Genomic DNA, 26,120 nt, shown 5'->3' with positions numbered 1-26,120 from the left:
ACACATCGTGCAGAACTAAGAGTCCAGTCAGATTCTGTGTTTTGGACAAAGCAGTGAAAAACTCTTCTTTACTAAGCCCTCCTTATAAAGAAATGCCTTGGAAGTTCACAACTTCTTCACCCTTCTTACAGCAGGAGAGACATCCCCATTTGCAGTTGCCAGTCACGAGATTTCCATACTTCTTTTTTTTTTCCTGCATATAGCTGATGCACCGTTTTTAAAGACAAGTATGTTACCAATGTGCAGTAAGGTGTGGGATTTGACAGTAAGCCTGGCTCCGTGGGTTTCATAGGGGAGATAATTACTGTCGAGCACATGCAAACATTCCAAGGAAATCTCAGCGAGTAAGGAGAAGCTAACGGGAGGCTGTGGCATAACAAATCCGTGACCTTTCTGCTATTTCTTATTAACCAGCGATCCTATAGCCTTCTGTTAGTCCCTGTTTATTAAAAGTATTGGCGCACGCGATAGGACCGTTGCTGTTAGTATCCAGATAGCGCTGGGTGTTGAACAATATGGATTACAAAGTGAAAATACATAAATATAAATAATTAAATGTGTCGATAAATGCGTAACTAAAATAAATTCACATGTGCTGAGTTGAAATAAAGCGAGTCTCTGTGCTGACACCACAAATTTAGAACATCTGTTTGACTCCCGATAATCAACCAGCAGTCACATACAAAGAATACTTAGGAGGGTTTTATAAGACTGCAGCCTAGACGTTAGTATAAAAGAAGCTTGGGGGATGCTGAGATAGTCTCCTACAGGGAGGAAGAAAAAGAAAAGGAAGGGTAGGAGGATGAATTTGGTATCTGGAATATATATTATATTAGTAAGTGAAATATCAAACCCTCATGCTGTTTTTATCTTTTTCATATGTAGCATTTAAAAATAGAAATTGTGCGTGACTGTGAAATTAAATGGCTAGCTGGATTTTAACGAGTTTCTTTTATACCTTCTTTTTTAATTGGTAGGATCTCTAGAGATAAATCGGCACTGAAGTTCTGTGGTAGCTACAGAGAGCTCACTTTGTGGCATGCCTGGTATAAAAATTTGCTACAACGAGAGCTAGAGGTAATCCGTTGAAATAATAACATAACTAAATTTCTGTGTCTGCTTAAAATGGCACTAAGAACTACTAAAACAGCCTCAGTTCTTGTTTGTTAATGTGTCAACACAGAAGGATCCTGATTGACCCTAAGAGCGAGCCCAGTGTGAAAAGGACCCTCTTGTGATCAAAGCCAAAAATGAGAGAAGAGGATCTGAAAGAAGCTTTAGAAGCAGCAGAATGATGATTATAGACCTATGGGGAAACGGAGAGAAAGAGGATAGAAAGTAGATGAAGGTATCCAAAGGAGTAAAGTTTTAGTTGCCTCCTCAATACCTAAGCAGTACAACCCTGCTTTTATAGTAAGCTCTTAAAACTTCTGAAAAATGTTGTCTGTATGTTGCCTTTTTTTTTTCCATATTGATATGAATGTAGCTCTCTACATTTAACCACTCCTTTGCCTGTCTTCCTGTGAACTGAGCTGCAATGAACATGAGCACGTCAGAGGGGCTGCTGCTGAAACACGGCTGGTGAGGAGATAGGGGCAAACTTGTCATGTTTTACCTTAGGCACCGGCAATATAAATCATCGTTTTTTCAAGGATGTTTTTTATTCTTAACATTTTTGTTGTTGCAAATGACAGAGCACTTAGGTTGTGCAGATAATGGGGTTTTTGTTTTGGCAGCCAACCAGAAAAATGTGGAAAGGGTGAAAGCTGAGAGGTTGTTTTGGATGAAACGGATTTTTTCAAGGATTTTTCTTTTTTCTTTCCAAAACAAAAATTGGAAGATATTGTTCCATTAGTGAAGAAAATATTCCATTTGAGCACAAGAAAATATTTTGTTTTGGAGGCTTTGTAAGAAAAATACTGAAAATTGAGTCTAGTTTATAAAATAAGTGTTAGTGGTCTCATTCCCCTTGGTAGGTATACTCCTTCTTGGTGCGTATACTCCTTCTTGGTGCGTATACTCCCTCTGGCCGTGGAAGAATATTTCTCTCCTTTGCCTGACAGGAAGTTTAAAGCTGTATCTCCTTCCCCTAGAAGTGGGTCTGTGGAGTGCCAGGGCATTGCCATTGGCATTGGGAAGACTGTACAATTACGCAATCGATTTCAGGCTCAAGAGGTTAGTTGGCCCCATTACATGCCACATTTGCATCCACACTTGACGTTTAATGTGCATTAAACTCAACCATGCTGTTAGCTAGCTACCATGTCTAAGGCAGATGATTGCATCAAAATGCAGTAGAGAGCTGTCCTTGAACTAATTTTCACCTATAAACCTTTAGAAAAGAGCCTTGACTCATTTCCTTTGCATCCAACCTAGTGAGAGTGAGGGGTTCAGTACTGGCATGCTTCCTTCAGTCATTAACTTAATCTGCCCTCAACCTCCACAAGTTACTCTGCAGTAAGTAATTTGTCATGGGAAAGTTTGGAGCATTAAACTTCAGGATGTGGATTACTTGTGTAATATATGTGTCAGGATATGCTTAATGCTTCATTTTGCATGCGGTGATGGCATTTTACTTGTTGACATAGAGGCTAGAAATCAGATCTCACACTGCCTGGAAGGGTATTCTATTTCTCAAGCTAGAGAGTGTTATTTTCCTATTTACTTTGATTTGTTTTTAAGAACTGGATACAAAGTGAAGGAAAGGTGATTCTAAACATCCCACAGGCCATGATCAGGGAGCTCACTCACGCAGGAGAGTTTGATTTAAATCCTGCCTTGAACTGGGCAGACAGTGGTTTTTCCCTCTTGGCTTATATTTCTTAGAGAAATGCTAGTACTTCTGGTTTCAGTAAGGAAGTAGTTACTAGTAGAGAGAAATGAGGGAAAAAGATGGAAAACCATTTCTACTGACAGGAGAGACATTAGCAGCATTAGGAATGTTGTCAAGAAATGGAGAGGTTGCAGCAATCTTACCACAATTTTTCTTGTTTTTGTTGTTGTTGTCAATACTGATTTTTACTTCCCATCCAAAATTTTATACAATTGGTATACTTATTTAGAGCACAGAATTGCATTTAGTGAAGGTGATATGTACGCTCTTAGCCTTGGACAATGCACTGCATGCGTGATGGTTCTTGACATGTACTGATGACTGAAGAACTGGGTCTTAACTCCCCCTTCAGATTCATTGTTCATTGTAGAAGGTGGCAAATCTAAAACAGATAACCACGTTGCACCATGCTAAATTTCTCAACACAGGTGCTATTTATCCATAATACCAAACTTACCATGCTATTTATCCATAATACCAACCTTATCCATGATCTCTTTATTTCTCCAGTTTCTTCATGGAGGATTTATATCAAACTCTAAATGTTTAAAATAAAGTAACAAAAATATTTTATATGACACAGATGAAGAGAACTTAAAAGAACACCCCAGGCATGTATTTGTCCTGTGCCATTCACAGAATTTGTCCAGACAGCAGTTCTTTGTGCGGAACGATGCATATGGCTTTGGATGTTTATGGAGTTTGATCACAGGCAGCAAACCTGTTCAGTGCTTTTTGCTCTTTTATAAACCTTCTCAAGTCTCCAGATAGGCACCTCTTCCAAATACAGGTATAGGTATAGAAGTGTAAAAAAAAATATTTTTTTGTACTATCTGCAGGGATGCATCTATGGTTTAGCTGTTATTCTAAAATATGTTTTAGAATTTTTGGAACAGTTGCCTTTGCTAAAAGGGCTTATATTTGCAACTAAGTAGTGGCTCTATACTAAAGAATCCATTATAGATATTTTTATCTACTTTGGATTCTTTTTTTGTAACATCTGATACCTTTAAAAGACCAAAGAGGCTAATGCAGCATTGAGGTAAAGGTTACTTGCTGTCTTCAGACACAGTTAATTGCTAAGCTGAGGTTCATGCTGCCTGATGCTAAGTTTTACTCTGGAGAGGCTTAGAAAATAGCTGTTTTCCACTGCAAACCATTGGCATATTTTTACTTATATCTTTATTTGTATAAATACACACAACTTTTATTTAATATTTCAGAGCAGAGTAGTTAATAGATAGCCCTGAAAACTTTTTTCACATAATATGTTCAGTGCAGGACTATGGTTACCATGCTTTCCCACAGTTTATCAGCCAGGCTGTTTACTAAATCTGACACTGGAGATCCATTTGAAAAATGAGAGTGTAATTTAGATACAAAAAGCATTTAATGCTTGCTACTTGACCATTCTTCTTGTGAATCATGTTCCACATTGTTTGGTGTACATTGCTTGGTTCCACTGAAATTCGGTTAATGGAGGTGCACTGATTTATATCGGCTAAAGAGTTATTTCTTCAAGAGAGCTTCATTTGAAGAACAGATATTGACTGTGGTTTTGTATGTTTAGAAATGAGGGTCTTTAAATTGTCATCTTTAATTTTCTCTATTACTTGCGTGCATCTCCTCTGTTCAATTCCATACAAGACTTACTATACAGAATTGCAATTTGAGGGAAGTTACGACAAAATTACTTTGTCTAACCTGAGGTGGGTAACTATGCCAGTATGTAGGCTTAGGATGCCTAATGTAAGTTTTTTTACACTGAAGGTTGTTGTTTTGTTTTTGGTTTTTTTTTCTGAAGAAATCAATAACCTAAATGCAGTCATGACTGATCGATTTAGCACTTCCCAAGTAGAAGACTGCTTTCTGTTTTATCAGAAGTGGTGCCGCAGAGACTAACATACGCTCTTATACTATAGAATTTGATGCAGTATTGCATTCGAAACCAAACATAAAGTTAACATACATCTTAACAATACAAGTTGCAATAAATCAGTTCCACTGTCAAATCCCATTTAAGATTAAGTCAGGTAAAGATCGTTAAATAGCTGTAAGCACATTCTAATTAGCAATTTGTATGTTGTTATAAGGATACTGAACTTTGAATTAAATGCTTTAAATTAACGCAAATTCTTTCATTGTTCTTTTCTTGCCCACTAATGTATAGCTTAGCCTCAATCACTTTGTAACGATTGCAGGCAGAGGCCTTTAAAGTGGTATTTCCTATACCCATTTGAACTCTGATTTCTGAATGTGCAAAGGTTTAGTGAAAAGCAAAACTAAAATACTTTGGAAATTAGGATTCATGATATAGCTGGTCAAAGGTATATGTTCATCTGTCAAAGGATTTCTGGCAGCAGTCACGGTGCCAGGGTGTGGCATATAACCGGCATAGAATGCAACTTTACTTTTACGTATAGGACTAACAACATTTTAAGAGCTTTTTTAATGATAAGGAAAGACGAAAAAGCAGAAAGAGGCATGCAGAGAATTAATTGAGATTGACAAATAACCAGTTAACTCAGATTTTCAATTTTTTGTGCCTCAGTGGCACAGTATAAATAAATCTGGAGAGTCGGAAGAGTTGCTTTCTCAGTTCAGCTATGTTTTCTTTCAGTTTATCTGGAAACACAGAAAGAATGAGTATCTAGGAAAAGCATGTAAATGTTTTGGCTTACAGGTCTGTAATTTTTTGCACAACAATTAAGTGAAAACATAAGTAAGAAATTTTACTATACCTGGATGGAAGTCTTCACTGATAAGTTTAGAGTTTGAACCAGGAAAAAAACGACAGAGAAATGTTCCCAACATTGACCACAGAGAATAGCATGTGGATGTGGAGAAGATGAGTAGTAAATTTCTAGAAATTTTTTTCCTGATGCTTTGACAGTTATTTGTTACCACACTTATAGCTGTCTTAATATTCTTCACAACCATTTTCTGTCAATGCCTGTCAGTTAACCAAGAAACAAAACTGTGCAAACAAAATAATCTAGTCCAATAAAAACCCTGGTTCAAAAAAAAAGGTCAAATCCTGCTGCTCAATGCTGAATACATTGATGTATTTAATTTAAAATCTGTGAGATAAAAATTTCATTTAAAAAAAAGAAAAATGGATGTATAACTTCACTCCAGCAGAAGATGGGATTGAAGCTGAGAGGTGAACACTTAAAGCTGTTGGAAATTCAGCTAATCAAAAAGCGTACGGAGACTTTCCTTATATACAGGTACAAATGTGCCAACTTCATTTGAGTTCTTCCAGTGATGTTAGATATACTGAAATAAAAATGAAAGGTCATTTTTCTCACTTGTATATGTTGTGTTTTACCATAGTTGCATTGCCCTAGGCTGATGGTCATAATTTCTACGTGATTCATTCATGCATTTTGAATGCAAATAAATGCTCCTATAGCAGAATGAGGATTTTATTTAAATCTTGCTCTTTTGGTATTTTTTCTCATCTGTTTTTTCACACTACTGCTTACACAAATTAAGGTGAAATCATATTTATAGAGTCACAGAAGAGTTGAAGCTGGGAGGTGCACGTCTTCAGGAGCACAATACAATTTCCACTGATTGCAGTAGGACACTTTCTCATTGCAACAGTTTAAAATTCATTTCTGTAATAAAAAATATATTGCAAAGAAAGTGAAAGAAGAGAACAACCATGAAAGCAACTGATGATTGTTCAGTTTATCAAAGATTTTTTTTTCACTATGTATTCCTTCACATTTCCTTTTCTGTAGAACTGTGACCTGAAAGTACTGTCCATACTGCAAAACTAAAGTCTTTGATACACAATATGTGCTTGATTTAAGAGAAAGACTTGTTCTACACTACCTCCACCTCCATTATGAATTTTCTCAGTACAAATTTACTATTTTGCTAAGTTCAATATAATTATTGGATATGAGCAGGTAGTTCCTAGAAAATATTTTTGAGTAGTGGCATCATTTTACCTCTATTTTATGTTAAACACTGGTTTTTCAATACTATAAGTATGTTAATTTGAACTGTAGTCATGAAAGTAAATTTTCATCATCTCTACTTCTATCCTTGAATGCATTTGGGAAATGAAGAAACAGCATAGTGAGTTATTTTATTATACTTGCTTTAACAACAACTTCAGTCCTATAGCTACCATTCAGGAGTTATCAACATTTGGCTCCTTTGGTAAAGAAAAAGGTTGTTACAGATTTTTGGAGGAGTATAAACTATGGGGTATTACTTTCTCACAAAAAATATGTGAATCTTGCTTCAGATAAATACATTCCGTTTCTGTATTATCAATATTCTGCATATCTGTTTCTCCAAGCAAAACCCAGAATATTGCAAGCACTGTTTTAATATTTAACAACTTAATCTTTCTAATAAAATTAATGAGCTTTGAAGGTTAACGTTGTCCATACTTAGGAAAGAAAAAAAATGGTCTCAGAGACTCAGTAAGTAGCTTACTACTGTGTTAAAATTCAACAGGAATTGTCTAACTTCAGAGACATTTAAGTCATGCACACCTCAGTACGGTAATGGAGAAAAATAAGTAGGTGAAACTCAATTAATTGCCTCTTTCTTTATTGACAGGCTAGTGAAAGATGCCCCGTGGGATGAGGTCCCTCTTGCTCACTCTTTAGTTGGTTTTGCCACTGCGTATGACTTCTTGTACAGCTATCTTAGCAAGACTCAACAGGAGAGATTTCTTGAGGTAATTGCCAATGCCTCGGGATATATGTACGAAACATCATACAGACGTGGATGGGGCTTCCAGTACCTCCACAACCACCAGCCTACCAACTGTGTGGCCCTGCTGGCTGGAAGCCTGGTTCTGATGAATCAAGGTATGTGCTAAACCACAGGAACGTTTTTCTGAAGTGTATCAACTCAGTCAGCCATCTATGCAGCAACATTCGATAGAAATGCTTCTGAGAGTACAGCAGTTTGCTCTTTTGTTGCTTAGAAAAATTTAGTTTACTGAATAAAACAAAAGTCTGTGGGCAGATGTACAAGGTATAACATATATGCATATATACCTGTGTATATAAATTCAGTTATCTAACTGATTCTGAAATTCTTACCTCACTGTTTGTAAGAATTAAAAATCACCTTGTGTATAGTCTGTCCAGTCCAGATTTACAGACAGGGTCTTTCAGGGTAGATTGTCACTAAAGAGCAATGCGCTCGGTCTCCTTACACAATGCATTGAGAAGGTCAGCAGTCAGGAACACCCCGTGCACTGAGCTGGGAGCTAGGCAAGAGGATAACCTGGAAGTTCATCCAAGATTTCTGTCCTATCTCCCTGAGAGAGCTGCGAAGGTGTAACTTTATCCACCCAAAGGCCACAGCTCAGGATCTTTCTTTCCAGCATCCTTTTCTATGGAGATGAGCAGGGCTTTACCTTTTTCCCTCTGACCTATGCCCTTGTACCCCACAATCTTCATCCAAGAGGTGTCTGTGCCAGGTGTCATCTCCTCCTTTGCTTTGGGAACTTAAACCTGTCCTTCCCAGTTCCCAGGTAAATAACTTCACCAGTTGCTTTTGGCTGCTCTGCCTGGGGGCTATGCCTCTCCTCCTGTCTAAGTGATACACAGTGTAAACAAGAATGCAAGTCATAGAGTCAGAGGGAGACAGCAGATAAGAAATCCTGACTTTAAACCCCCCTGGTACTTCAGCTGAGAGGTGGAAGTCATGGAGCCAGCTCCTGCTTTTATAAGAATGCATCAGTATTGTATCAAGTGATTGTTTAACATGTACTAGAAGTATTTTGAAAACATGATGCCCAGTGGAACTACTTACTTGCTGCAAGTCAAGGAAAATCTGGTTTTTGGATGCTGATGGCATTGCCAAGCTATACAGCCCTGCCAAGCAAAGGCACATCTGCACACTGTTGGAGCTTTCAGATGCCCAAAGAATTGTGCCAAAAAACTGTGGCATCTACTGTGTTTCAGGGGGTCATCTTTTTGTTAAGTGTTTGTTCACTGACGTTCGTATGCTGAAAAGCAGCAAGAGTATGTGTGGAAGTTATTCCCTTTCCTCCTATCTTGCCTTCCACAGACTGAAGACTCAGATCATGTTTATTCAGTGGGTTTTGCTAAATTCCTCATAATTCCATCCTTCCCCAGCCTCCATTGTTGCAGAAAGCTGACAGTTTGCGGGATGACTCTGCTTTTCATTAGAGTATAGACGATAAGTATGCTTTGTGCCAAACAATGGTAACATCACAAATACAGTTGGGCAATATTCCTTTCACCAAAGGTTGGTGAGGTTTTTTGGGGGGGAGGGGAAAAAAAAGGCAAATTCAGCAACAGCTGAGAAATTTGAAAATTTGTGCTGATATTTCAAATGAAAATAGGTCAGAACACCCAGAGTCTATATTTCTAAATGAAAATTCTGTTTTTAATATAGAGCAACATCATTTAAAAAAAAAAAGAAATTTAAATGAAGCTTGTTGGTCTAAAATGAAAAAAAAAATGGTTTCTTGAAAATTCTCATTCCAAGATGAAAGGCTTTTTCTGAAGGAGAAAAAAAAAAAAGAGAGGGAGAAAAGGAGTAAACATACTATTCTCCCTGTATCAGATGCATAGCAATTGCAAATAGTGTATCCCAGTGTAGACCTTTCTTCCAAAAGGTTTAAATTTCAACTAATAATTTTAAACACTATTCAGCTATTGAAGCATGCAGAGACTAAATAGGCAGCTTGAAAACATGTAAACATTGTCATAGGGCTGAAAAATGAAACTAATTGAAATGAATTCTAGGCACATATACTGAAGTCTTTGCAGTTAAACACTCAGATATTCAAAAAAGACACTTGAGTAAGGCCTAATTTGATATAGATACTGCTAATTTTAGGTGAGATTTGCTCTGTTTTGTTGTATAGCCTGACAGAGTGTTGAGTCTCTTACCTTTTTATTCTAATATATTATTATTCTTTTAATATACTACAAGTATAGGGTTATAGCATAGATATAAACTAAGTAAACAGAACATACATGCATTAGAATGGTAAATATACTGCGCTGAACCATGGAAAATAGCATTCTTGCTAGTGCAGTAAAAAGCTAGCTATGGTGGCTGTTAATGTCACAAGCAAAAACAAGGGTGAAAGCATTTGGGATTTTATTCGGACAGACTGCTGTGCTGCCAGCTCCATCAGCGTAATGAAGCAGTGTCAAGATAGCTGTGAATAAAAAAAGCAGAAGTAAGTAGCAGCACCTGCCCCTCTTGCTCAGGCCTTCCCCATCGTATTTATCTCTTCAGCTAGCAGATAAAAATACCATGTTACATTCAGGTTGTCGGTTTAACTTAGACATTGCCATTTTTTTTTCTCTCCGTTACCTGAGCAGGATTTGGCAGCCTTGACTAGTAGGAAGTCTGAATTGCTCATCAGTCTGCTAAGCATAAATACAGTAATTGTGGCAATGACATGAAACAGTCATAGTAGCGGGACTGAATGTAGCTCGTACTCGCTTAGCCTGGCACGTATGCTTCATTCAGCAGGCACTGCTTCACCACGTAATGCGGTGTAACGTATGCCAGCTGAGCTCTGCTATCTGGTGGAAATAAGTCCGGTTAAGTCTGTGTCCAGACACTTTGAGTTGGGTAGGCACTAAGTTGTCATATAGAAGCGCAAGGCAGTTGGTCTCTGTTTAGTCCTACCTCTCTTGCCACTGAATCCAAAAGAAAAAAAGAGAAGGCAGATAGCCTTTCCTCTGCTGGGATCCACGTGCTGCCTTCGGCAATACATAAATGCAGTGCTGAGGCTCTCGTGCTTGTGCTTGTTCCTCCCTCAGGCAGACAAGCCCTGAGAAGGTCTTCTTATAACGTCTTCCCAGCTCTTTATTTGTGTAGAGCAGACCAAAATAGCAAGATCTCTGACAGTCTTTTCTTTAGAAGAAATATAACTGTTCAGGGCTTGTATATGAGGAGGCTGAAATTTAACCTAGTTGGAAGATTAATTTGATTCTGGAATTGAGGAATCTGCATTTGGAATTAACTATGCAAAACTCTTCCAAAATAACTTCTATTTGGATAACCCTTTAGGTTGTACAATAAAATGAAAATGTAACTAGAATGGAGCACATCTTAAAATAGAGCATGTATTAGTAGAATATCAGTTAACTGCAGCTCAAATGTGAACTTCTTTGTATTTTTAAACTCTGAGGTTCTCCTTACCACGCTGGTGATCGTGCCAGTGGAAAACGACTGATGAGAATATTTGCATTATTGGAGCCCTCTAGTGGGGACTGTAAGGCTGTTTTCATACAGCTTTAATTTGAAATACAAGAGTCTTGGTGTGGCTCTGCCCTTTTTGAATGTCCTGAATGCACTAAGGAAATTTTCCCTTTAAGATGGAAAGCTGCGTAATCCCACAGTATTAGCAAAGGGTGTTTGATAGATTTTCCCTACTCATGTGACCTTGCTTTGCTGTCTTTAAATATAGTGTTTTATTTTTCAGCTTACAACTACAGGGATGCTGAAGCACTAGGTCATGTTTTAGAGCTCTGGATTGCAGATTCCTTGCTATAAAGGATCCCACTGTGGGAGTAGAGATGACATAATCTACGATCCATGGTGCTGTAATTAGATTTGCCAACATCTTTTTCTTTCAGGCTACCTTCAGGAAGCTTACTTGTGGACCAAGCAAGTGTTGGCAATCATGGAGAAGTCAGTAGTCCTGCTGCAGGAGGTCACAGATGGCTCCCTCTATGAAGGGGTGGCTTACGGCAGCTACACAACCAGATCGCTGTTTCAGTACATGTTTCTTGTCCAAAGGCACTTTGATATCAATCACTTCAGCCACCCCTGGCTCAAGCAGCACTTTGCATTCATGTACAGGACTGTCCTGCCAGGTAGGTCATTTGGGTGAATGAAGATGAATCTTCTAATTCTTGAAGCAGCAGTAAATTTCATACTGGATGTAGGCCATTTTTAAATAAGATGGTACCTGGATTTTTTTAAAATAACTTTTTCCTTGGATTTTACCTCATCATCCATCGAAACAGTGACATCCTTGTTTATCACTGCTTATTAAAGATTGTTGTTTATTAAACTCTGGCTTTTAAAACCAGTCAAAAGATAGAAACATCATTTGGGAGAAAAAGCAATGGTTCAGAATTTAATTTCTGGTTTTCAGAGTTTGAAACAGACCTGTTTCTAGGGTTTTCTGTTTGAAAAATAATATTCTTCAAGATTCTTATTGATTTTTTCCTTTGCCAAAAAGCATTACACTAAAATACTAGGTGAAAGGAATAGAAAATGATGAAGCCAGGGTAAAAGTAACAAAGTATAGGAAAGTTTTATATGATCACCATTTTTCCACAAAACATTGAACTATATTTTTATACCATTTTTATTAAAATATTTTTCATATGGAAAATGTAATTGACTCAAATGATAGGTTTCTTTGTGCAGCGGTACATGAACCATTTTCTTTTTTCAGTGTGAGAATTAAACAGAAATATCTGGTGTCACTAATGGGTCAGTTTTGCAGATTTTTAATCTCTCTGTTCTTTTGCTGGATCTCTCCAGTCTCTCACAGTGTGTTTTAGCATCTCTGATTTGAAGTCCTAGTTGTGACTGAAAGATGGAGATGTACAAATACAAAACCAATTATAAGTTAATAAGTATTGCTATCCCCTTCTAGCTTTCAGAACAGATTTCGTCTCAGGCAGCCTTGCAAGTTTTCAGTGATGGTTTTCTGTTGCTTATTTGCAGGACAATTCATTAGGAACTTATGTGGTTCAAGTTCCTGGTTGAAAAGACAGTGATAACTTCATTGGCTATAAGAACCCCAGATCTAGCCGTGTATGTAAGGGGGGCTGAGCGCAGCTTTGGCATGCCAGCATAGGCATGTAAGGAATTGTGCTGACCCCATGTGAGACCTCGGGCATACTGGGTAGAGGTTCCTAAGAGCAAAGTGAACTCATACTAGCTGTTTCAGGTTGAAGCTGATTCTTTTCCCCTTAGGGGACCCTCTGTTTTCTTGCTTTAGAGAGTTTGGATTGACACAGGAAAAGTGAAAGCTGTAAAGAGAAAGTTATCTTTGCCAGATTTGAGTGAGGAGAGGAAGTGGATGGGACATTGCTTCTTACATTTTTTTTAGTACTTTGACTGTCTGTAGCCCATAGCCGGAGAAGAAAGGTGAGTATTCAAGTTAGCTACAGCAGAAGGAAACAGCTCCTGTGTAACCTGTTTATGGCTCATTTACAAGTAGGTCTATAAACATCTGAAAAGGCTGTTTCTGTTTGCGTCGGTTTGTTCTGCTCGGCTTCACCGTCATGCTCTACAAACGCATCTTTGTACGTTTATTTGCTCTTTCTTACATTCCTTTTCACTTTTTCCCAAGGGTTTCAGAGAACTGTGGCCATCGCGGATTCCAACTATAACTGGTTCTACGGGCCGGAGAGCCAGCTGGTGTTTCTCGACAAATTTGTCATGCGCAACGGCAGCGGGAACTGGTTGGCAGAGCAGATCAGAAGGAACCGAGTGGTGGAGGGCCCGGGGACCCCATCCAAAGGGCAGAGGTGGTGCACTCTCCACACTGAATTTCTCTGGTATGAAAGGGAATGAGTGGGCTCAAAAGGAACCTGAGAGCTGTTTGCTATTAGCGATAATTCATTATATGTAGATTTGTACTGTAGAAGCAGAGATCAGGCTGGCCATGTGTGACCTAGAGAGTCATTAGGCTCGGAAGAACTTCTTCACTTGGGATGGATGCACAGTACGTGTTGCTACAGGGAACACCTTGGTCTTGTCCTACATCTGCTTTTGTGTTTTTCTTCCGTTGTCTATTGCTTTTATAGAATACAGGCAGTTGCAAAAGGACTGAAAATTTGCCTGCATGTATTGTTCAGTGTATTTGGTCTATTCTAATGGTTTTTAATCCCATTGTGTTCTTTAATAATTGATTAGGTGAATATTTAAAGCATAGTTTTCTTTTAAAAGCTATAAGTAATAATATAAGCTTTCTTTTGAAAGCTAAAGTAATATAAGCAGTAAGGCTACTATTAGTTGGTTTTGCACACTAATTTGCAAGTTATGCTTAGAAAAAATATCATGATAGATGACTGGATCCTTATTCTCCATGTAATTTCCAGCTCTGCTAATTTGTATGTCAGTCTTCTGAAGGTAAGAAATTAAAAGACCCAAGAGGCTTTATATATTCATATAAATTCCCTCAGTCTGTGGAGAGAACAAGTACATTTTCAAGGAGTCAGTGTAGCTCTATTTCTTTCTCTCACAACAAAAATATTATTGAATATATGTTGTTCTGCGTTTATGATACACACATTAGAATGCATGTTTACTAGGCTCCAAGCACCCTTCATCTTGTTATTTGCAAAATACAGAATCTCTCCTCTACAACCCCATTCCATGATTCTCCTGTGTCTCCATGGAAATCTTGGGAATTTATACTTAGAAAATTCTTTTTGATGTTAAAGGGAAAGTAGTTTTTCAAGAGCACCTGAGTAAAAAAAAAAAAAAAGGAAAAAAATTATCTAAATTATCTGAATATTCCAACAATTGCCTTTTCCCTGGTGCTGCAGTGTTGCTCGTGTGATGAGCATGTCCACTTGCATTAGAGTCTCAGGAAAGAGGTCTGTTTTTAAGAGAATCTCCGTCAAGGACCACTAGATACAGAGCAGGCTCCCAGCACTGGTTGGAATTACCCGAAGCCGTATGCAGGACGTGAGCTGTGATTGTCTAGGGCCTGACAGAGGCTTCTGGTTAGCTGTAGAGAATAAATCTGATGAGGAACCGTCTAACAGAAATATTACTGGGCTTAATGATGGTTTTGTTTATTTTGGTTGCTTAAAAACAATGCCAGAAGGTTAGGTTTTGTTTTCCATGGTTGGGGTTTTTTTTGTTGTTGTTTTAACTCCTGTAGATCAAATAAAACAAAAACTATAAGCACTGTAACCTTGTCTGGAATTAAGACCTCTTTTTAAACCAAATGCCTTATATCTTACAATTTATACAAGAAAGCCATGCAATTTTTTCTTCAGCCTAGTGGGAGAAGGAAACTAACATACACTAAGTGATATAAATCATAAAAAATTATCCTTTAAAATGCCTTTTCATTCATTTTTAGTTTATTGCTAATTCCGTTTGGAGACTACAGGCTTCTATAATCATCAGCTTGGGGAAACAGATATGCTGCTTCTCTTGGTTAAGTAGTCAGTAAACAGGTGTAAGTGTTGATGTCTAGGGCAAAATAAGCAGTGTCTACAGCCTGGTCCTAATGTGCCTTTTTTAAAGATTTGTATTGCAGTCAATAGCTTTGTGATACAAGGCAAAATGTGGCTAGTTTGAAATTAGTGGTACTCTTATTTTCGGACTGAAGGATTGCTTGCTTTAAATGTGGAGCAGATGCTTTCAGCTATTATTCTGTGAAAAGCACACAGCAAATTTGTATAGGGATTAGTATGATAAATATCATTACAACTATATGATTAGTTCACTCAGGAAGCATACGTGTGGGCTTTATATTGTTAGCTTGCTCCTTGATGTAAATATTGAATTGGTTTTTCAGTTTTGTACAGGTGCTGATAATGGAATCAGTCAAGTGATTTTTAAACCCATTTTCCTCGTCTTTTTGACAGGTATGATGCAAGTTTGCGCTCCACACCTCCGCCAGACTACGGGGTTCCTAAGCTGCATTATTTTGAGGACTGGGGAGTGGTAACCTACGGAAGTGCTTTGCCAGCTGAAATCAACAGGCCTTTCCTTTCCTTCAAGTCAGGAAAGCTGGGAGGACGTGCAATATATGATATTGTTCATAAGAACAAGTACAAAGAGTGGATCAAGGGGTGGAGGAACTTTAATGCTGGGCATGAACACCCGGACCAGAACTCCTTTACTTTTGCTCCCAACGGCGTACCTTTCATAACAGAAGCTCTGTATGGGCCAAAATATACTTTTTTTAATAATGTGTTAATGTTTTCCCCTGCCGTGTCCAAGAGCTGCTTCTCCCCATGGGAAGGGCAGATTACAGAAGACTGTTCCTCAAAGTGGCTTAAATATAAACATGACTTGGCTGGTGACTGTCAGGGACGAGTGGTTGCCGCCATGGAGAGAAGCGGCGTGGTTTTTATCAGGGGAGAAGGAGTGGGTGCATACAATCCTAAACTGAAGCTGAGAAAATTGCAAAGAAACCTCATACTTCTCCATCCCCAGCTTCTCTTGCTAGTGGACCAAATCCATCTAGAAGATGACAGTCCCCTGGAGGCAGCTACGAGTTTCTTCCACAATGTGGATGTGCCTTTTGAAGAAACAGTTGTTGATGATGTCCACGGGGCCTTTATTAGGCACCGTGATGGGATATATAAGATGTACTGGATGGATGACACTGGCCACAGTGAGAAAGCTATCATCGCCTCAAGGATGTATCCCCGGGGCTACCCGTACAACGGAACAAACTACGTGAATGTAACGACCCTCTTGCGGCACCCCGTCACGAGGGCCATTTACATTTTCATTGGGCCCTCTGTTGATGTGCAGAGCTTCACCGTCCGTGGAGATTCTCCGCAGCTGGATGTTTTCGTTACCACCAATGAGCACGCCTATGCGGTGTACCTGTGGCCCGTTGAGGATGGGTCCCGCTCTGCCTTTGCACAGGTTATTGCAGACCGCCAGAAAATTGTGTTTGACCGAGCCTCTGCCATTAGGAGCTCCGCGGTGCCAGAAGTGAAGGACTACGTAGGGATCGTGGAGAGGAACCTGCAGCATTTTAAGCCTGTTTTCCAGCAGCTTGAAAAGCAGATCTTGTCTCGTGTACGCAACACGGCTAGCTTTAGAAAGACTGCTGAGCGCCTACTGAGGTTTTCAGATAAGAGGCAAACAGAGGAGGCCATTGACAGGATATTTGCAATCTCACAGAGGCAGCAGCAGCAGCACGGCAGAGCAAAGAAAAACAGAAAGGTAGCCAAAGGCTACAAATTTGTTGATGCCGTTCCTGACATTTTTGCACAAATTGAGGTAAATGAAAGAAAAGTGCGACAAAAGGCACAGACTCAAGCACAAAAAGAGTTGCCTGTAGATGAAGACGAGGAAATGAAAGATCTTCTGGATTTTGCAGATATCACTTATGTGAAGCACAAAACTGGGGTGTCGATCAAAGGCCGATCAGGGCTGGCACAGATGGTGACGACTGCTCGAAGTAGTGCCCCATCAATATCAGCTTCTTATACCCGCCTCTTTCTAATTCTCAACATTGCTATTTTTTTTGTCATGTTAGCAATGCAGCTCACATATTTTCAGAAGGCCAAGAGACTGCATGGCCAAAGATGTCTGTATGCAATACTTTTAGTAGACAGCTGTATATTATTGTGGCTGTATTCTTCCTGTTCTCAGTCACAATGTTAGCAGAAGACCTCTACTAGTCGACCAGTTTATGGTCATATACGTCTATGCAAAAGCATTAACCCTAATAGGGCCAAAGTTTATCTTCTTTTTTCTGAAACATTCCAAAAACAGCTGGGGAAAGATTGGTTTCAGACCAGAAGGGATGGAAGAACAGGGCAAGCAACGAATATCTCAGAAAACTAAGTACTTAATAAGTACTCCTCCTTTGTGTTTTGAGTTGGGCCTCACATCTGAGGGAACGTTATGCTTTGTTCATCAGAGTTCAGTAATGTAAAGCTGTAATTAATTTTTTGGTGAGAAGAGCCCTCTTAACAGGTTTGTTTCTAAGGGCTTTCTTTTTTATACAGAATTGGGTTTGCATTTAGTGAGTTTTCATTTCAGGCTGCTATGGATGTCTCTGGACATTCTCTTAAGAAAAGGACATTCAAACACAAGTATGCAAGGCAGATCTTAGCAGTAGGCTTCATTTCTCTCTGCCAAACCAAAGAATGCTTCAGTATGGGACGCTCCTGTATAATTATTGCAGACCCTTACATCATGTTGTCTCTTCCATGCTTTACAATCTGGCATGGTGGGAAATGGCAATCATGTCAGTACTTGCAAAGTGAGAGGCACAATGCCTAGTAGGCAGTAGCAGAAGGCAAATACGGGGCTAACTCAAAGTATAAAGGAACACAATTCTCAGGAAAAAAAACCTTTATCTTTCAGTCAAGCGTAGACTGTAGAAGGATGAACGCTGTAGGGTCTGTTCCCAGTTTTACAAGGCAGGGTTTCACAAAAGTTTTCTATAGTTTGAAGCACGTCCTAGTAGGGAAATAATGTCCTAGATCACTGCCCTTCCATATGCGATTGTAAAAGTACAAACGAAAAACCAAAGCGATCCTGTGGTAACCTCAGCAATTGCCAATATGGAAAAAGAGGTATTAAGGAAGTATTTAATGTCTTTTTTCTATTCACATGGCTAGAAACAGAGGACAGTTAAAATTGTGTGAACAGCCAGTTCTCTGTAAAGCACCAGCAAGGGTTCTGCAAGCTCTTGGTGGCCCCGGGTCAATTATTTGGGGATTAGTGGTAAATGGAATCATGTGGTTTATGACAAAAATAAGTTTGACGTCTCCACATATATCCCCTTCTGTTCATTAAACTGATTTCAAAAAATCGTAGCTATTTGAGAGGATGGAAGCTCTATGGAATTGGGGCATATCTGTATGTCTTTACAGAAAACCAATTCTTCCAGTACATTTGCTAAATAAAAACATTATAATTGTCTCTGTGGAAAAGTTGTTTTTCTTTGATTAAAATATTTTTCCCGATAATTACAGTAATCATGTTCATCAGCACTTTGTTCAAACCACAAACCTTTGTGTCCTCTTCCTTACATCCGTTTAGGTATCTGTTATCTACATTGCTGCTGTTAAGCCATCTGCCAGCCTATGTGTTGAAATGGGATGAGCTGTCCTTGTCTAAACATCTTCAGTGAACAGATCAGAGTATTTTCACTAGGTTCCAGCTACTGAGCCAGTACTGAGCACTGTATTCACATACATAAGCCCTACTACAGTCTCCAATGCTGGGATTTATCCAATGAAATTTGGTACATTTAGTCTGAGCAAAGATTTAGGACCTCAGTTCATTTCTGATCCATGTATAGTCAGTGGAGAAAGAGAGCCTTCAGATAGCTACTCGCTCCACCTAAGATCTTGAAACACCTTCAAGACATACCTTTCCCTTCTTCCTAATTGCAAAAGGCATGTAGGGTGGTTAATCACCTATTTCAAATCACCCACTTAATTGCTTAAGATGAAGGGAGCTGAGCCTGGAGTGTGTCGCCCAGTATAGCTCCGTGTTTGTAGTGGTGCCTGCTGAAAGTGTGACTAGGTTGTGACGGGCTGTGTATCACTGAAAATCTCCTTATTTCTGCCTTTGCACTGTGATGACAAAGACGCGCAGAAATAGCTGTTGGGTTATGTTCAGTTTCAAAGACGCTGCTGGTTACTTTTTCAGTATTAGGTGATACTATTATTGGCCATGAAACACTGAAAAATCAAGATGCAGGAACTGTTGCAGTTTAGTTGTACGGCCTGGCACATTCCTCCACTGGGAGCCGGTGCCATAAAATTGCCCCAGGGTAATTCAGGGAGTCATTATGCCTTATAAGCAAATAACCTGTGCTTGTGTCTCCATGTCCTCTGTGCGGACATATGAACCTTCAAGAAAATAAAGAGCTGTGGTAGCTTTTAGCCTTCATCGGACTAACGTCAACTTTATTCACTTTATTTCATGTCTATGCACATTTACCCTGTGTCAATTTGCCATTGCTTTGAACAATCGGCTATAGAAAGCCAACCTATAGTCTAGAAGGTTTTTGAGAAATACCTGCATTTCTTGGTCTGCTTTGTAGTGTGGCATCTGAATTCTAGCATGGGATTTGTGTAGCTGTCAAATGAAACTGCAGAATTACAGATTAGAAGGTAAGGTATGGTTGTGCACATTAGCTGTCATTTACACTACACTTCTCTGCACCCTTCTAACAATGCAAAGGGAAAGAGGTACTTGCAAGAGCTGCGCATGCTCACAAATGGGTCTTAAAGCAGCTTTTAAAGCAGACCAGCATTCAAATCAATAGTGTACATGCAATGATGGAGTGAAGGGAAATTAAATGTACTAGTCTGTCCTCCTGATGGGAGACCAGACCCATTTCAGCATAAAGTGGGAATCCAAGGGTTTTCCAGCCTGTGCTTGGTTTGCATCTGACACCTTTCTATTAAAGATTTATGAGTTACCTGCCTATGACTGTCATTACTGGCCACTCGGAACTCCACTTACACAGATGTAACTGATTCAGATAGGGCAACTAAAGTTTGCTTTGACTAGTGATGAAGCCATAATTGTGCTCAGTATATTTTGGATATGAAAAGAATCTTGTGTACTTTCTTATTCTTTTTCAGGCCAGAGCCTTTAAAAAGTCCCTCTCCAATGGTCATATAAGTTTTGTTTCCATTCTTTGCTTCCATTCTTCTTATCCCTCTCATTCCTTATCAAAGATCATAAATTTTTTAATGGAATTTGAAGCAAATGGAAGAACAGATGGTTCCATGCCATCCGCAACCAGCAACTCAGGCTGCTGTGTAGAAGTGTTGCGTCACAATAAAGAAACAACTCAAGCCCTCAGATGGCAGCATACACTGCAAAATCTGAGCTGCCCTTGCTTGACTAGGAAGTGCGGTGAGGAAGAGCAGGTAAATGGGATTAGCCCAGATAGCCCTGCTGGCTGGTGGGAGGGCTGGAGAAGGTTGGTGTTCCTCAATGCTTGCTGACACAAGAGAGGATGCTGTCCTTGCCTCTGTGTCCTTTGAAATGCAAGAGAGAAGCAGACCCAGTGAGCTCAATGTCCATGGCAGAGACACTTAGCACTAGTTTCATCTGGGTTAGGTATACTGAACAACTTTTGAAATGTCACTGTATGGTACCCAGTAGTGAAGTTATCTTTCACTCCCTATTCTAAATGGAGTCAAAACACTGAAGTTTCTGGCACATGCCTCTGTTCCCATTCTTATTCTTTTTGGTTTCTAAAAATGTTAATTTTCTGCACCTCTGGCCACAGAAGATGGCTATCCTACAACTGAGTGTATGTGGATGGGTTCCTGTATTCATCTGAGACCCCGCTGACTTCACTCAACTTCTCTTCAATAGCTGATGTTCAGTCATGCATGCTTCATTTCAGAGCTGCAGTCTAAAGTTAGTTCAGTGTATTCTGAGCAAAGTGAATGGGAATTCAGCCCACAGGTAGCAGTGTGTATGTTTGAGGGTGGAATTTGGTTCTTAGATTTTTTAATGATTTTTTGAGTCCAGCTAAAAATTGGCTATATATGTTATATACATCATTGTGACTAAAGGAAGCAAAGGGAATGGAGCACATTACCTCATTATATAAAATTTGTAAGATGAAAGCTTATTCTGAAGGATTATATGTCTGAAATGCATCAAATTCTTCTGTTGGCCTCTGTATTTTCCACTGATGAAGTTTTTTATTAGTGTTTGAAAGCATATAGTGTTTGGAAAATAGCTGTATTTCTGCACCGGGACGTTACATTCACATTTATTTGGTTTGCGAAAGTCTTAGTTGGGATCAAACATACTTTTGTATAACTAACTTTAATCCCTTTGCTCTGGCTACTCTGTTAAAATTCAGTAGGGTAACTTCAAGATGGCAAGTCAGACTTAGCTAACAAAGCCAAGATGTTATTTTCTGTCCTTTCTTGGCAGTTGGCTCCAAGAGCACTCTGCAGCAGGAGGCCTGTGCAATCCAGTTCTGGATATGCCCATATTGTCATCAGTACACAGACTGTTTTCTGAACGAGTTCAACCTTGAAACAAATAATGTCAAAGCACTTTAAAGAAAGAGCCCAGGACCCTTTCAAGGAAGGAAGAGAGCTGTTGTCTGCTTGAGCCAGGCAAGAGAACTGGACCTAACTACACAGTATATAAGTGCACTCTAAAAAATACTTTGAAACAGGATTATCACTGGGTCATCCTCAAAGCTGGCATCAGTTTTTCTCCTGATAATAACTAATACAGATGGGTGACTAATTTAAATATGTGCTTGCCTTGGTTGCTACTTGTCCTGGTTTCAGCTGGGATAGAGTTAATTTTCGTCTTGGTAGCCAGTATGGGGCCGTGTTTTGGGTTTAGGATGAGAACGATGTCGATGGTGCACTGATGCTTTGGTTCTTGCTAAGTAGTGCTAAGCTGTTGCTAAATAGGTGCTAAGTGGCGCTCACACTGGTCAAAGACTTTTCAGCTTCCCCTGCTCTGCCAGGGGCACAAGAAGCTGGGAGGGGGCACAGCCGGGGGGGGGTGCCGACCCAGACTGGCCAAAGGGCTATTGCATACCATGTGACGTCATGCTCAGTATATAAGCTGGGGGAAGAAGAAGGAAGGGGGGACATTGGGTATGATGGCGTTTGTCTTCCCAAGTAACCGTTAGGTGTGATGGAGCCCTGCTTTCCTGGGGATGGCTGAACGCCTGCCTGCCCGTGGGAAGTAGTGAATGAATTCCTTGCTTTGCTTTGCTTGCGTGCACGGTTTTTTCTTTGCTTATTTAACTGTTCTAATTTATTTTACTTCAATTATTAAACTGTTCTTATCTCAACCCACGGGTTTTCTCCGTTTTGCCCTTCTGATTCTCTCCCCCATCCCACTGGTGGGGAGTGAGCGAGCGGCTGCGTGGTGCTTAGTTGCTGGCTGGGGTTAAACCACGACACTACTCTACACTGCATAGTGGCTGCAGCCACTTAAGTCAACAGGAAAACTAATAATTTCATGCAAATTTAGATTTCTTCAGTTTTCAGTGAAACTGAGCATGACTGCAGTGGCCATGAGATACTAAGGAGCACATGAATCCATATATACAAGGCCATATCCTCTCTGCTTTAATTCATATTAATAAACATAGCAAGAGAACAATGTAAATGATGCATTGTGGTAGTAATGTTCTTGTGGTAATGGAATTATGCAGTTAAATCCCACAGATTTGTTCTCAGTCAAATTCCAAAAGGCAGAAAAAACAGGAGGAGAGGTGCTGTTGGCATGCCTTTATATGTCCATGCTTTCCACAAGTATGCCTGCAACACTACCAGAGTTGCTGTGGGAATCCGCATTATACTGAAAGACAAACGGTGGGATCCTAATAGTGCCCCTGGGCCTTGGTGATGCTGTGAAAGCTGTGTTCTTCTCATCTCTTCTCAGGTAAGCTTGTAGGTGTAAGGTGAGCTGGGACTTCATAGATCTTCAGTTCAGCATCTAACTAGGGGCTGCCCAACATATGGCCCCATCCATCCAGGCTGCAGATACTCACCAGTCACAGAAAGGAAAAGCACTGTGGGGTCCCCTAGGAAAGATAGCCACGAGGAATGGGCTGTGATCACCATTTGTCTGGCTGGTAGCATGCTCTGTGTATGATGACAGACCCTTGGGGAAGGCAACAGTGTGGCAGGGTCCCCCTGACTTGTCATGGTGGTGACACCCCACTCCCAGCTTTCCCTCTTTCTTTTCCAAGAGCCTCAGACATGTGGGCAGGCAGCAGCATACTGATGTTCACGTGCACCGCATGCACACAGAAAGGTTGGCATGTGTCAAACCTACTACATGAGTTTTATCACATTCAGTCATTTGACAGGACAGGGTCCAGTACGTATGTCCTCCATGACTCTGCAACAGTGAAGTTGGGCATTGCCATCTAACCAAGGGACACTTGCTTTGTCCTCATACATAAGCCTGCTGTAGGCAATGAGCTGTGGCACAGACATATGCCTCTATGAGGAAAGAAGCTCCCAATCTCATTATCCTGGTTGCCATTTTATCCCAGTGTATCTAGCCATTCCTTCAGCTAAATGCACTTGTAGCATGTCCCCCAGGTGCTACCTTTCCTGCCAGGTTCCTCAGGCTAATAAAAGAAAAAAACATTCACAGCATTTATGATGATTTTCCTGAAGTTTAGGGACTCAGATAAAAATTGCTTAGCGTTTGAAATGTGTTGTTGTGTAAAGTATTTAGCATGATATTGCGGCTTTTTTCCCCTTTGACTTGTGCCCAAAACCATCAGTGGTTTTACTGGTTTCACTCCCAAATGACCCTTGGACAATCAAGAGGAAAGCTGTCCCCCTCCGATCCCCATAGCTGTGCTACCATGAACAATAATCCATAGCGAAAAGATAGATGAATTTATGACTTTCCCCAAAACATTAACATACATTTTTTCACCAGTAAGCACTTTCACTCCAAACATTACACGCTCAGTCTAGCTACGTACCTGCCACCAGTTGGAAGGCAACCTTCAAGGAGGGGGAATGATTCTAAAATCATCAGTAGAAAATCCCTGGTTTTCTACTTTGTCTTCATAAAGGTTGTAACACAGGAATCTAGGAATGCCAGGAAAGATGGGTGTGTTGGATCTGCCCACAGAAAATGCTAATGAAGAAAACTTGAGGAGGATGAGGCATGGAAACTTCCCTAGACTGCCACACTGCTGTGAAAGCAAGCTACATGAATTCAGCCTATGGCAAGCGAGAGCAGGTGGTCAGTATATGCATTTCTTTTTCTCCGTAAAGAACAGGCCTATCCTTAGGATGAGGAGCTGAACTCTTCAGAACATGCTAAGGAAGGCCAAGTTGCTTCATGACCTAGTAAAGATGCTAAAGCAGTTATAGTAGATCTTAACTGATAATTATAGTCTCTTGTCACCATGTACCAGTACTTAAAGGGGAGCTACAAAGAAGATGGAGACTCCGTTTTTACAAGGAGTCACATGGTGAGGACAAGGGGTAACAGGTACAAGTTACTCCCAGGGAGATTCCGACTGGACATGAGAGGTAAATTTTTCACAATAGGACAGTCAATCATTGGACTAATCTCCCCAGGGAAGTCGTTGATTCCACTAAGTGGAACAGGTTTAAGACTCAGCTGGACATGGTGCTGGGCGATGTCATCTAGATTGTGCAAGAAAGGTTGGACCAGATGATCCTCGAGGTCCCTTCCAACCTGGTATTCTATGATTCTATGAACTATATTGACTTCTCTCATGCTTGTCTTTTTTTATATGGCGTAACCCTTATTTTGGTCAAGTAAAGTCATTGTATTCTTTCATTTATTAAGTTTGTCAGGTGATGAAAGTGATTGTGATTGATTGACCCATTGGCAATGATAAGATCACATTTCCCCAGTGAGTGGTGAACAGTATGCAATGTCCTATATCTTACCCTGCCTCAGAGGGCCCAGGGCTCCACAGGACATTCCTCCAATAAGCTGTGTGGAGGATCTGGCTCTGACAGCAGAAGTGGTAAACTGGTGAAACACAATCTTGTATGCCTTATGAAGTTTCCTGTGGTGGACCCAACTGCAGATTGCTAGAAATGGGAAAATGGGCAGAGGACCAGAGTCCCTGGGAGAGCACTTAAATAACTCTGCCTTTATGTAAGTGTGGTGGGTTGACCCTGGCTGGACGCCAGGTGCCCACCAAGCCGCTCTATCACTCTCCCTCCTCAGCTGGACAGGGGAGAGAAAATATAATGAAAGGCTCATGGGTTGAGATAAGGGCAGTTTAATGAAAGCAGAGGCAAAGGCCGTGCATAGAAAAACAAAAGGAAAACAAAAAGATTTTATTCTCTACTTCCCATCAGCAGGCAATATCCAGCCACCCCCCCAGAAGCAGAGCCCCAGCACGTGCAGCGGTTGCTCCAGAAGACGAATGCCATAAACAACAAATGCTCCCCCCACCTCCTCCTTTCTCCTAGATTTTATTTCTCAGTGGACATCATATGGTATGGAATATCCCTTTGGTCAATCTGGGTCAGCTGTCCTGGCTATGTCCCCTCCCAAGAGACAGCCTTGATGCTGCGCAAGCCAGCACTGCTCAGCAGCAGCCAAACACTGGTGGGTTGTCAACACTCTTCCAGCTACCCGTACAAAGCACAGCACTATGAGGGCTGCTATGGGGAAAATTAACTCCATCTCAGTCAGACCCAATACAGCAAGGTAGAAGAATATAGAAAATATTCAATAATGCTATAAAATACTTACAGCTGCAAATGCCTTGCAAATAAAATGACAATGATGATGGAATATTTGAGCATTACAGAATAAATGAGGGCAGACCCAGAGACTTGGAAAGTTACAGCTAACATAAAGACATATAGACAACTGGGAATGCTTTCTCCTTATGTCCCATCTATCATTCTTTCATTTTGAATCATATATTCCGATCAAAAAAAAAAAAATTTCTCTGCCAGTTACAATGTCATAGATTCTCCCAAATGGCAGGACAGGCTGACGGCAGGACTAGCTGCATATAAAAGGCAGGTACTGAAACTGCACACACAAGTGCTGTTGAGCGTAACAGAGTGCAGCCTTTAATATAAGCCAGACA

At 40.2% G+C, this 26,120-nt stretch overlaps 1 protein-coding gene across 17 annotated transcripts in view; it reads left to right on the top strand.

Moving 5' to 3' along the window:
- The window catches only part of DSE (dermatan sulfate epimerase), a 42,333-nt gene extending 23,867 nt beyond the window's left edge, over positions 1 to 18,466 (top strand). For 15 of the 17 annotated variants that reach the window (XM_087773331.1, XM_087773330.1, XM_087773328.1 and 12 more), the window contains 4 exons: positions 7,418 to 7,671; positions 11,443 to 11,682; positions 13,179 to 13,386; positions 15,436 to 18,466. In XM_087773331.1, the coding sequence (XP_087629457.1) occupies positions 7,418 to 7,671; positions 11,443 to 11,682; positions 13,179 to 13,386; positions 15,436 to 17,197 (2,464 nt within the window). In that variant the 3' untranslated portion in view covers positions 17,198 to 18,466. Of the gene's footprint in view, positions 1 to 977; positions 1,349 to 7,417; positions 7,672 to 11,442; positions 11,683 to 13,178; positions 13,387 to 15,435 lie in introns of all 17 variants that reach the window. The other 2 variants (XM_087773336.1, XM_087773337.1) reach the window with 1 other exon arrangement.
- The last annotated feature ends 7,654 nt before the right edge of the window (positions 18,467 to 26,120 follow it).

Source organism: Nipponia nippon, unplaced genomic scaffold (genome assembly GCF_047370975.1).
Source record: "Nipponia nippon isolate SJK-2023a ecotype South Korea unplaced genomic scaffold, ASM4737097v1 scaffold_4, whole genome shotgun sequence".
NCBI classification, from domain to species: domain Eukaryota; kingdom Metazoa; phylum Chordata; class Aves; order Pelecaniformes; family Threskiornithidae; genus Nipponia; species Nipponia nippon.
This window is presented reverse-complemented; position numbering and strand designations above follow the sequence as displayed.